The following is a 13,421-nucleotide window of genomic DNA, read 5'->3' as shown; positions in this document are numbered from 1 at the left end:
GCTGCTCTGGCTCCAGCTCTAGCTGCAAGTACTAGGTATGGACGTCTTGCTATTTCTTTGACAACACTTGATGTGAAAGCTTGGAAAAGTAATTTGTCCAAGTTTTGCCACTGGAAAAGATGTTGAGGTGGGTCAAGATTAGTAGTGGCAGCAAGATAAGTAAGCTGGCAGGTAAAGGAGAATAAAAGAAGACATGAAGAAGAGGAAAGTTTGTACATTTGAGTGGCTGGAAAGAGTTTCCTCTCCTAGTTTGTATTAAAATCCAAGAAAAATTGAAAGGTCTTAGAGCATCTATGTAAGATTATAGACTTTGGGAGCTTTTGAAGTGATGATGTGTTTCTATAATTTCTTTTAATCCCTTTCATTAAGGCTGCTGGTGCTTATGATTGGACTTTTGATGAAAATATTTTTATGCAAAACACTGGTAAAAATCCTGTTCCGTAATTTTGCTGGTATAACTTGTAGTGGCTAATTGCTACTGATTAACAAAACCCTGCTTGGCTACCTGGTGCATATCTAAGGTTCTTGCTAGTGAGCAGCATTAACTTGACTGCTGTAAGTTAAATTATATCCTTTCCGCCAGCATAACTGAGGAACTGTGCTGTAAACCTCATCTGTGTGAAAGGGTTTTGTAGTTGGCTCACCAGAGGTGCATATATCAGTTTTGAGTTTACTAGGCCTTAATTTCCTACCCTGTCCAAAAATACATCATCAGCGCTGTCCAGACTTCCAGTTTTAACAGTGCTGCATGCATACATTTACATCAAGAAGTGAATGCATGCTGATTGTGCTAGAACTATCTTGTGTAATTACTTTCATTTTCTGCAATTACCAGTTTAAAACATATTCATTTTCTTTAGGTCAATCTTCACACAAACTTGGAGAAAAAACTGCCATACTGGTTCCTCAGCAGAGTTGACCAAGAAACTATCACTGTATATCCCAATAGACCAAGATATTGCGGATTCATGGTAAACTACCTAAATAATTCCTCCTAAATTGGTCCTATAATTTCAGCCATAAATTTAGTAACTAGTAACTTTTTCTTCACAGTTCTTTTACTACAGAAGGGAGTATAAAAGTCATTTAGCTACTCTAGGCAGATTTCTTATTGTTAATGATGCCATCAAAGTTTACAGTCTTTGAGTGCAAATTTACTAATCATTTGTTCTTTAGTTCCTTATGTACAGAGTTGAAAGAATGGACACATAGCTTGGCCCTGCTTCCTCTACCCCAACAGTAGTTATGTTATCCAGAAAGAGAGTATATAAACAGTCAAATAAACAGTTACAATCCTACATGGAAAGACAGCTCAGTCAGTTTTCCTGACAATAGGGAAGATTGCAGCTGCATTCATCTGAATGTTATTTCTGTCTCTTAGATCTTCATGGTCAAAGATGAAGATGTCATGGATGAAGTGGGGATGACCATTGTGTGCATCTCTATAGCCTCTGCAGTTATTCTGTTTTACTTTGACTGCATAAAACACTGCATAAAACACAGCAACCAGATTGCTAACTGGAGCTGGTTACAGAGATCACATACACCCGTGACAGCTGCTCCACTGGTTGCTGGTCCATTTCCAGGCACAATTCAAAGTGTTGGTTCTAACTTATAATGTCCTAAATGGCTCGACTCCAAACGATCTCCCATGTCTCCCATTATGAGCCAGCTTGGGTGTTAAGATCAGCAGGAGGGGTCTTTCTCTCACTTCCACCACCTTCACATGTGTGTTTGGTGGGGACACAAAAGAGGACCTTCTTTGTTGCTGCTTCCAGACTTTGGAACACCCTCTCATGAAGCTAGGCTGCCCCCGTCTTTGCTGACCTTCCATAAGCAGGTGAAGCCCTTTTTCAGGCAGGCTTTCCCTCAGTGCCTGGCTGCCTAAGTAAGGTTTTTTAATGGATTATTGTGTCTCATTGCTTTGAGTATGTTTTTGGTATTGCTTTTGTTTATGGTTTCTTAGAGTCATGTTTGTTTAATCCTTTCCTTTTCAGCTTCGAATATTGTCTTTTAATTATTGTAAATCACTTGGGGTATTTTTTAAGGAGAAGGTGAGGTATGTATGAATGAATGAATGAATGAATGAATGAATGAATGAATGAATGAATGAATGAATGAATGAAAGGTAAAGGTAAAGGTTCCCCTTGACAATTTTTGTCCAGTCGTGTCCGACTCTAGGGGGCGGCGCTCATCCCGCTCTTCAAGCCATAGAGCCAGTGTTTGTCCGAAGACAATCTTTCCGTGGTCACATGGCCAGTGTGATTTAGACACGGAACGCTGTTTACCTTCCCACCGAGGTGGTACCTATTTATCTACTCACATTTGCATGCTTTCAAACCGCTAGGTTGGCGGGAGCTGAATGAATAGCTCTCATTAAAGTCAAAGCCCTATCTTTCTGTTCCCTGTTTACATTTGTTATTGGGGTAGAATGGGCTCCACGCAAGGGAAGATGCACTCCTTCCCATGTCTGCACCACTGCCAAGGCATCAAAAAATTGAACGGAAATTTGTTAAGTGGCTAAACAGAAAGGGGGGACGTGGTGGCGCTGTGGGCTAAACCGCAGAAGCCTGTGCTGCAGGGTCAGAAGACCAAGCAGTCGTAAGATCGAATCCATGCAACGGAGTGAGCTCCTGTCACTTGTCCCAGCTCCCGCCAACCTAGCGGTTCGAAAGCATGCAAATGCAAGTAGATAAATAGGGACCACCTCAGTGGGAAGGTAACAGTGTTCCGTGTCTAAGTCGCACTGGCCATGTGACCACGGAAGATTGTCTTCGGACAAAAACGCTGGCTCTATGGCTTGGAAACGGGGATGAGCACCGCCCCCTAGAGTCGAACACGACTGGACAAAAATTGTCAAGGGGAACCTTTACCTTTACCTTAAACAGAAAGGAGGGCATGCTTGAAGGTTAATCAGGCAGTTTGAAGGAGGCATTGGATCCTGTCACTTGAGCAGTGACATTACTGGGATACAGCAGAGTCAGAGTTGCATTCAGAATAAAATGAATTTTCTGAATTTTAGAAAACATTTTTGGGTGTGGTTTTTGATGAGTCCAATTTCACGTGTTATCACTTCTCATTTTCATTGCAATGGTTTGTTTCTGCAGAGTGTATTCCAGTATTGCTTTGGATGCAATAGCACAGCAACAGATGCACAGAATGCTGACTCATCGTTAGAACTAGAAGTACTGAAACAAAAATACAGGTACTTGTTGTTTTAAGGTTTATATGAATTCGAAAATGATCTTGAATTTCTTGTTAATGGTCAAATTCAATCAATCTTTATTTGCGGTCTCCGACCCATTAAAATACATACATATAATATTTAAAATAAGAGGAAGCAATTAAAACATTAATGGTAAAATTGTTTCACCATTCTGGTTGAACCTTAAACCTCTTTGTTTGCATTCAAGGGAGCCATTCATAACTTAAAGTAGATACATAAGATTGTGAACCATATTTTTACATTGCAGAATGGAAGACACCTTGAATTCATCTTGCACATCTTTGACCAATTCTTATAAGAGCTGTAGTGTTTTTGAGATTGCTTATAGTGGTAAAAGAGCTTAGAAAAAGAATTGTGAAAGATAAGACCATAAGCCTTACTGGAGTAAAGTATTGCAATGCCACTCCAAAGTTCATAATCCCCCCCCCCCCGAAGAGGTGAATTAAATATCTGGCATGGCTCTCTTTGTCTTAAAGACTATAAATAGGTGATAGCCTGATTATTTTTAAAATTAATGCACTTGTGTGTTTTAGGCTGAAGGATATTACAACACTCATGGAGAGGCAGCATGAGCTCCTTAAACTGATTGTACAAAAAATGGAGATCATATCTGAGGCAGAAGATGAAGACACAAATGATTTATTCCAGCACAAATTTAGGAAGCAACATCTGGAGAATAAGAACAGCAAATGGAATACAGTGTTAAATGCAGTTAAATCCAAATGTGCCTAGCTGTGCTGGACTGGTTCTTATAGAAGCAGTGGGTAGTTAAGTGATTTGTCATCATCCCACTTACTTTCCTACAGTGGTACCTGATGTATCCTACTAGCAAATCACTTTTATTACCCATACTCCTGCAAAGGTAGGAGCGGGGATTGTTTGCACTGTGCAACTGTGATTGTTGACCCACTGGCAGTCTGCTCTAGTAACCTTTGCCCAAATCATTCCCTTTACTTCTTTCCCCTCCGTTGTAAGTTATCTTGTGGCAGTGGCAGGTTCCTCATGCCAGAAAAACTTGCCTCTGCTGTTTGTACCAAAATCTCTGTTCAAGCACAAGTATCACAGAGTTAATATATTTATGCATCAACCTTTCATAAATTTAGAGACTCTTCTCTGTTTGCATGGGTATAGTATCAGTGGAGTTTACATTATGTACAGTACAAGATAGGTCCCTAACTTGAAGTTATATGTAATTATAATCTTAGCTTCTTAACTTTGTATTTATTCAAGTGTAATTCAGTGATGACTAGCAACAACTTTGCTACTAGACTCAGTTTAAGCTAACCCAAAGATATACTAATGGCTTTGAAATAAAGAGGGTAAACTGATGGCTGTGGAATGAAGGAGATAAGCAATGATTTAATGTGTCAAATAATAAAAAGTTAAAACACTCAAACATTAAAAACATTACACTAAAGCCTGCGCAGGCCACAATCCTTAATCCCCAAAGACTCTAATACATAAGTACTTATTGATTTATTGCTGAAATGATGCCAACGTCAGTGGCAATCAAGCCTCCAAGAAGACTCTTTTATTCAGTTGGCACATGTCCTATTTACTTTCCTCTTCAATATAACATTTTATCTTTACATGAAAGTGATGCATCTCATAACCTACACCTTGGATTCTTCCAATGTACTTTATGTGGAGATTAAAAATGAATCAGAAGCTGTAAGTGATTTAGAACACAGCAGGCCAGTTATTGACAGATAGGATTTATATCATTCCAATCTTAAAGGAATTGTACTGTTTGCCATTTAAGATGCTAACTTTAACATATAAAGCCCCAAATAACCCAAATATGTGAAAGAACACTGCTTTTCCTGTGAGCAGTCCAGGTCGGCAGAAGAAGCTCTGTTACCTTTACTGGCTTGTGTGGCAGTGGTACATGAAAGGGTCTTCTCCATGGTAGTCCCTCTCCTACTAGATACCTTTGGAAACTTGTGTTATTACATTATTGTCAAGTCAAGAACCACCTTTTAACCAAGGTCTGAATGATATAACCCAAGCCTGAATGATCTGTCCCCCTCTCTCCATGCAATGAAGGTATTACAGGATTAGCATAAATGGTAATTATAGTTTAATATTGTTCTCTTATTTTGTTCTGGGTTTTTTAAAATATGTATCTGTCCAGCCCTGGGTTTCCAAGGTAAAGAGTATGCTATGAATAAATAAATAAAAAGTAAATAAATTATTCCCATGAAGTTTTTTACTTCTTTGGGAGTCATGGTGGGAAGAAAAAATTGCAAGAGATACTGGAGTTCAGAAAGTAATTAATGCAAGTCTTTCAGGGAGACCTGACTGAAATATGTGTGTGTGTTTTAGGGTGAGAGACTACATTGCCTTATATTCCTCCCAATTATTATGGGTTTAGCATGATGCAAATCAATTTTAAATTTCACAGTTACACAGCATCATTGTAAGCTTGGGAAAAACTCACTTTTCTTTGAGGAAATGATTATTTTTGAACACCTGTCAAGAGGTTTATTTTTAATTGTAGAGTTTTTAAAATCAATTTTTGGTTGTGTGGACAGCCATGTCATATTTTTGGGTGAGGGACATTCCCTGTGCTGATGTCTTTATGTTGTGTTTGAGGTGGTGCAGGATGCTGTCCCATCAGGAACTCAGCAATTATATAATATAATCTGAGAACTGCAGAACTAGGTAATCCTATGGATCATTGAGTCCAGTCCCTGTCAAGAAGGCACAGTGGGGAATCAAACCTCTGACTTCACTGCCAGGGACCTAAACCACTGAGCTATCTAGCAGCTCTTATTGTGCCTGCTGTCCAAACTATTTCCCTTTTCTTTTATTTTTTACAAACCATTCAACTTTAGTGCTGCATCACATAGGTGCTAGAATCTTTCTGTCTGCAACAATGATGTAGCACTATGTCACTCAGAATAAAAAAGGGGGTGAAATCAACTCAGGACAAGGTGGTTATGGACAAGGACAGAATACAAGCGGAGTCTAGACTCATGGGCGTATCAAAGTGTCAACCCTAGGTCTATTTAAGGCCAATTAAAGAGTGGTGTAGTTCTCTACACCAAATCAAGCCAGTTCAATTGAGGTTGCCCCATGAGGATGAGGACAGCAACACAAAGATACATGACGTGACACAACTCTCACATTATTTGAACATTGCAGTCATGCCCTTCAATTCAGATCTCAAAAATACTACTTTGGAGAGCTCACTGGGGGATTCGGGAAATTCTAGTTTCAAAAAAAATAAATAAATTCTAAGCTCTGATCAAGTCAGTATAAGTTTTCCATACATGATTACAAAATTCTCCAGACCAGCGGGCGAAATTATATTGTAAATGCCAAGTGCAAGCAGTTGAATATTTTTCAGTGTTCCTCTTCTGAAGCAGAATCTTCCGGGAAGGTTTTAATATCAAGCCACTTTGAAATAAATGGGAGATGGTTTTATCTTGGTCACTAATGCTTTGGACCTCAATGTCTTGATTTATTCAAAATCACACATAAATTTCCAGTGCAGAGGTTTATGTTTTCATTAATAAAGAACCATCAAAAGCCTAAATATATGCTTTAGAATTTTAACCTCAACTTTAAACCCTTTAAATGTGCAGTCCTTTCAACACTGATAAACAAGTAAACTCCATTGAAAATAGAATCTTACTTCCAAGTAAAATGTTTTAAGATTATGTTGCATAGTACCTAACTAGGAATAGCTGTGTAATTAGCTAATTTAATTGTTAAAATTAGGATGGTTGCTTAAAAAATGCTACATTTTATTTCTGGCTCTCCCAGGCATACTGTTTTGCATTTGATTCATCCTTCTTTTATTATTTTTTCATTTGTTTTCATTCTACATTTGATTACAGTGGAGACTCTGTCTTCTAAAGTTGAGACTATGTGTAATGTTTTCCATCCAAACGGCATGCAAATTTGATATGTTGTAATAAAAATCTGCTGTTTTTCTAAGTATGCAATTTATCATCTTATGTTCCCATTGCTATATTCTTCATATTAGGCAATGGTCATATCTTGTCAACTCAGAGTTCTCTGAATCAGTACTTCTGAACAATTTCTTAAGCAAGGCACTGCCTGAGAAAAGTTTTGCAGATTGGGCAGTTACAAAGTTCTCCCTGATCCCTTTTCTCTATACAGTACAAAGTTTCATTCACTTTTTCAGTATCTGTCAATTTTAGGAATGCATCATAGAATAATGGAATTGGGAGGAGCGTATAAGACCATCGAGTCCAACCTCTAGCTCAATGCAGGAATCCAAATCAAAGTATACCCTTTTAGAATGAATTAAGTAATAGTAACGAATTTAGTACCCAGTGTGGTATACTGGATAGAGTGATGGTCTAGAACTTTGGAGACCAGGATTCAAATCCCCACTTGGCCATGGAAGCTACTGGAGCTTAAGTATCTCATTTACCTAGAAAGCCCTATTAGAGTCACTATACATCAGTTTCAACTGGATTACACATAACTAATTAACCAATGCATTTGTTGTTTAGTCGTTAAGTCGTGTCCAACTCTTCATGACCCCATGGACCAGAGTACGCCAGGCCCTCCTGTCTTCCACTGCCTCCTGGAGTTTGGTCAAATTCATGTTGGCAGCTTCAATGACACTGTCCATCCATCTCGTCCTCTGTCGTCCCCTTCTCCTCTTGCCTTCACGCTTTCCCAACATCAGGGTCTTTTCCAGGGAGTCTTCTCTTCTCATGAGATGGCCAAAGTATTGGAGCCTCTGCTTCAGGATATGTCCTGCCAGTGAGCACTCAGGGTTGATTTCCTTCAGAATGGATAGGTTTGTTCTCCTTGCAGTCTACGGGACTCTCAAGAGTCTCCTCCAGCACCACAATTCAAAAGCATCAATTCTTCGGTGTGATCAGCCTTCTTTAATGATACAGGATAAATTACAGTTGTATTCCTTTCTCCCATTTGTTCTTATTGTAATTTATTTTTTCATAGAAATACATGCAAAATGTATGGGACTGCATTCAAGAAGCAGTTTGCACTCCCCTAATATGACTAACAGAAGGAGATCCTACTGAAGTCAATATATGACTGTTGCATAAATACAGTATATGGATTGGAAAATAATTTTAAAATAATAATAGTAAGAAAAGCCATGTGCCATCAAGTCAGTTCTGACTTATGGTGATTCTTTTCAGGTTTTTCTAGATACTGTAAAGAGTACTCGGAACGATTTGACCATTTCCTTCCTCCTTATTTAACTCACTGACTTATCCAGCCAGCTCATCTGATAATAATGTAACAAAATTGAACTATGAAGGAATATGGAATTACACTGAGGTAAATATTCAGTTGATGTTAGTTGATGTTCAGCTTAATTGTATACTTCTTCATACTTCTCTTTGAGTTGTCATAAAGATGAGCTTTGCTGTATAAAAAAGAGAATATTAAGAAATATTATGTATTTAGTATAATAACATGGCAATATATGTAGCCATTAATTGCTGTTGAAATTATGTGGTACTTTTGTTTTTAATAAAGATGCTTATCCCTCTGTTTCACAGCAGTATAAAGAAATTTCTTTTCTGCCTTATCAAATTTATGTTGGGATTTGAAAGTGACTATAAGCCAATCTTTTTCCTGCTTTTGCAACTCATAGTATATAAGGAAGCAGAATTGTAGCCTAGCCTTCTTCATGAACAGAAAGAATATAGACATGTGTTTCAATGTCACACAGCTCATTTCTAAACACTGCATTTAGCCTAAATCTGATATAAATTCCTGACCCTTCAATTCTGTTGAACTGAGTAAAACAAAAGCAGAATTTGTAGCATGTTTGTGTGTTCTCTCGGCCCCACAGATTGGGGGGGGGAGGGGGAGTCAGCAGAATGTATAGTGTTCAGCTGCAAAGCTTTACAGATGGAAGGATCCAAGTACTTGCAGATGAATTCTTGTGTACCACAGTCATGCTGCACCACATCAGCCCTCTCTAGTGAAGTTAGTTTGGGAGAGTGCAACGGGTTATTTGTGGTGTTGTCAGTCAATCATAACAACACTAGAGGGCAGTGAGTGCTAGTATTTCTTATGGGACATTATCTGGCCATTGCAGCATTTGTTTGGATTTAAAAAAGGGCTGATCAGAGTAACTTTAGTCATAAAGCAAGCTACAGTTTACAGTAGATAGGCTGATATTCAAAAGCAAAAACTTCAGTGACATTTGACACTTCTTGGGAAAGTGTAGGAGTGGGTCATTTACCATGTTGCAACTTAGTGGTGTTTTCTTTCTTTCTTTCTTTTTCTCTCCTCTCCTTAAGCAAGCAATTTGGGATGGTTTGTTTTTGTTCTGTTTTTGTCTCTTCCACTCATGAAGCAGCTGTCACAGAGGCTGGGAATGTGGAAAACCATCTGTAGCCCACCCCACCCCTGAGAGGAATAACTCAAGTTAACCTCAGAGCCACGGCTTGGATTTGGCTGGACATTTGCATTAGGCAGTGTTAGCCACTACCCAAAGCTCCCAGCAGTTCGATTTTATTTTATCTTCTGTGACCTAGACGTAGAGGGTTCACAGCTCAGGAAAATTTACAGCAACTGCTTTTCAGCAGCTCAGGGTGACCACACAGCTAGGCAATTCCAAGTATAATCATAAGTCTGAGTACTGTTGGCTCAAGAATGTTAGCATGGCTAAGAGAAAAGGCAGGTAAGATTTTGCATATCGAGTACTAATTTTTTTTTTAAAAAACCAAATGCTTGCATTTAAAAAACTATGCAATTGAATATAAGTTTAGACATGTTTAATATTATGCCTCAAATAAAAATGACAGTCGAAAGCATACACACTTTTAAATACGTATTACAATTTTGCGACTCAATTGTAACCAACCCAACAAGCAGTGCATTAACCATTGTGTGAAGCAGATTATATCAGCTACTGACTTGCAATCAGAAAGCACCAGCCTAAAATCATGTACGTAAAGCTTTGAAAATCCAATATTGTACATTTCTTCCTCCTGTACTAGCCCCAGAAATACCTGGATAACAGCAAGTCTTCAGTCTCAGGTAATTGTGAACTGATTCGTATGTGCTCATGATATAGGCATGGGGCAAGCATGAGTTAGGTGTATGTGAGCAGTCCACTCCAGTGGACAAGCCTGCAAATTTCACTTGATCTCCATTTCCTGGACTGCTGTGTCTCAGACACAGTTTGCACTTGGCACTCTCCATGACAATTGATGGGTGTAGAATTGTTCCCCAATTTATGCACATTTTAAATGATGTTTGAACAACACTGGGTCAAAGGGTACATTCAAATTCAATAGTTGCACATGCTTGGGGGGAAATAATCAAAACCAAGTATGAGATCTATACTATTTATTATATTTTTTTATTTTAAAAATCTAACAGAATTGGACATGGAAATGGGAAAGGAAGAAAGCCTATGGATTCAAACTTCAAAGATGTACACGTCCCTAAATGGGATTGCAGAGGCTGACATAAAATGTAACCGTAACACCTATTAGATGTTAGAAACAGTCAAGCATACATATTTTGAGTGCTATATTTCTGCCATCTCAGAACTGTCAGAATTGTTTTCAATAGTTAACACTGATAGAGGAATGAGGGATTTCTCAGCAGACAGGGTTCTGCATTCTGCCCTTCTATCCTAGCTGATTTCATGTGTTGTTTTACAAAATACACACATTTCATAATGCAAGATACTTATGCTGCAATCCTGAGTACAAACAGTTGGGATTAAGGTGGTGAACTCACTGTGTCTTAGTAGGTATGTATAGTTGCAAGTGACCCACAGTGTACTTCAACATGTTCCACAGAAAACAGAATGTTGTTCTGACTGCATTTTGTAAGCTAATTACTCTGATCAAATTTAATAAATGTGCAAATGCCTTTGGGATAGTTTCAGAGTGCAAGATCACTGCAGCACAATTATTTGAGACAAAAAATTGAATACAGTAAATGCATTCCTCTAATACAACTATAACACTCAAGAGATATGCAGATAGATTATTTGAAAATATACATACACTGATCATACACATTATAACAAGCAGAAAACATAAAAATTAAATGAAAAAGTGTAAATAGAAAGAACCATTTATTTCATGAACAACTTAAGAGAACAGATGCAAGTTCGGTGAAAATCAGTGTAAAAAAACAGAAGGTAGTCAAAAGACTAGTGATAGTTAATCTTTGGAAATCAACTCTTCTCAGCCTTTACTGAACTACAGAGCAAATTAACTATAATGGCCAAATTTCTATTAATTACATCTGTCAGCCTAATATAATTGGTGTGACTCTCATTAGTAAATTGCCACAAGTTAAGAAGCTAACATGGGCATTTGGTGTTGTGTACTATGATTTTCATCAGTTGAGTTTTGCTAACATAAAAACTCAATGGGTTTCTAGCTAATGTTATGCAATTACATTAGCTGTTAAATGTGGTAATTACAGTCAAGCAATACTGCCGTTGAAAATTCAGAGGTTGAATAAATGTCATGTATTGCCAGATGGATAAGCATGAAATAATATGCAAATTACTATAGGACACATAAAAAGGAATTGAACCCAGAATGTTTTTAAAAGATGTATTCCAGGCAGGGAATGTATGGAGTAATGGGTGGGAGGAGCTAAATCCAACCAATACTCCCAGAGCAGTCAACTTACAACAACATTTCCATGACCCAGGGTCAAACAAAATACTTACTCAACAGAACCCTCATGAATAAAATATAGTCAAGAAAAGAAGCAAAGGTTACTCATGGAAAAGTATATCAATAGCTCCAAATGAATTCACAGAAGTTGCTGATACACACTAAGGGAGCTCGCATGATTTGTGAGAAAAGATTCAAAGGCAAATCTCTGTAGCAGAACATCATTTGATTGACTGAATTCCATACAGTTTAATTTTCATTGTATTTGATTGAGGAGTGAAAGATAAAAGGTATGAAAGCAAACATTTTATAGACCAGGGATGGATTTAATTTAATTCAAAATATTTTACTCTGCTTTCCTCCTTAAAAGGGCCCAAGACTATTTACATAATTTTTAAAAAATATTTATTTATTTATTTATTTATTTATTTATTTATTTATTTATTTATTTATTTATTTGATTTGATTTGATTTGATTTGATTTGATTTGATTTGATTTGATTTCTATCCCGCCCATCTGGTATATTTTACCACTCTGGGCGGCTTACAGCATATCATAAATACATAAAAGAACACAAAAACATTACCATTCAAAAATAAAAAAATACTGTGCAGAATATAATAAATAATAAATAGCAAAACAAAAATAAATCAGATGTTGACAGGAGGGAAGGCCTGGATGTACATCCATGTTTTCAGTTGGGATTTGAAAGTACCCAGCGTAGGGGCCTCGCAAATCTCTGGAGGGAGGTTGTTCCAAAGGCAAGGAGCCAGTGCTGAGGTTTCGTGTCTTTTCCCTCCGGGCCTCCCTCAGCGTCAGGCTCCTCAGCCTCACCTCCTGACTTGCACAGGTGATCCAAGTGGTGGGAGCAGGCGTTCCGCCAAGTATCGAGGTCGTAAACCGTTTAGGGCCTTATAGGTAAGCATTAGAACTTTGAAGTCAATGCGGAAACGGATGGGCATCCAATGCAGCTTGGCCAGAATAGGAGAAATATGTTGGTGTTTTCTCACTCTGGTAAGGAGTCTGGCCGCTGCATTCTGCACCACTTGAAGTTTCCGCATCAGCCTCAAAGGCAGCCCCACATAGAGCGCGTTACAGTGGTCTAATCTTGAGATTACGAGCGCATGTACCAAGGTAGCGAGTGACCCCGTGTCAAGGTAGAGTCGCAGCCGGGCAATCCGCCGGAGATGGAAAAAGGCGGTACGGACTACCGATGCCACCTGGGTTTCCATGGTGAGCGTCGGGTCCAGGTGTACCCCCAAGCTGTGAACCCTACTCTTAGCAGTCAGGGTCGCCCCCACCCAATGTGAGAGAGCCACCCAGGCCACCAACCTCAGGGATGCCCACCCTCAGAACTTCCGTCTTGTCCGGGTTCAGCCTCAGCCCATTTTCCTGCATCCACCGCAGTACAGCCCCCAGGCAGCGCCGGAGGGACAGGACAGCATCACCTGCAATTGGTGAAAAGGAGATGTAGAGCTGGGTGTCATCAGCAAATTGATGACACGAGGTTCCACACCCCCTGATGACCCCACCCAGTGGCCTCATATAGATGTTAAACAGCATTGGGGAGATAATC

General features: G+C 38.8%; 1 protein-coding gene across 1 annotated transcript in view; it reads left to right on the top strand.

Moving 5' to 3' along the window:
* The window catches only part of TRPA1 (transient receptor potential cation channel subfamily A member 1), a 42,006-nt gene extending 30,750 nt beyond the window's left edge, over window positions 1–11,256 (top strand). Inside the window, exons 25-27 of the mRNA XM_078393836.1 lie at window positions 861–971; window positions 3,108–3,205; window positions 3,760–11,256. Coding sequence (XP_078249962.1) covers window positions 861–971; window positions 3,108–3,205; window positions 3,760–3,958 — 408 coding nt within the window. The 3' untranslated portion in view covers window positions 3,959–11,256. The remainder of the gene's footprint in view (window positions 1–860; window positions 972–3,107; window positions 3,206–3,759) is intronic.
* The last annotated feature ends 2,165 nt before the right edge of the window (window positions 11,257–13,421 follow it).

Source organism: Pogona vitticeps, chromosome 4 (assembly GCF_051106095.1).
Source record: "Pogona vitticeps strain Pit_001003342236 chromosome 4, PviZW2.1, whole genome shotgun sequence".
Taxonomy (NCBI): domain Eukaryota; kingdom Metazoa; phylum Chordata; class Lepidosauria; order Squamata; family Agamidae; genus Pogona; species Pogona vitticeps.
The sequence above is the reverse complement of the archived record's forward strand: the minus strand, read 5'-3'. Positions and strand labels throughout refer to the sequence as shown.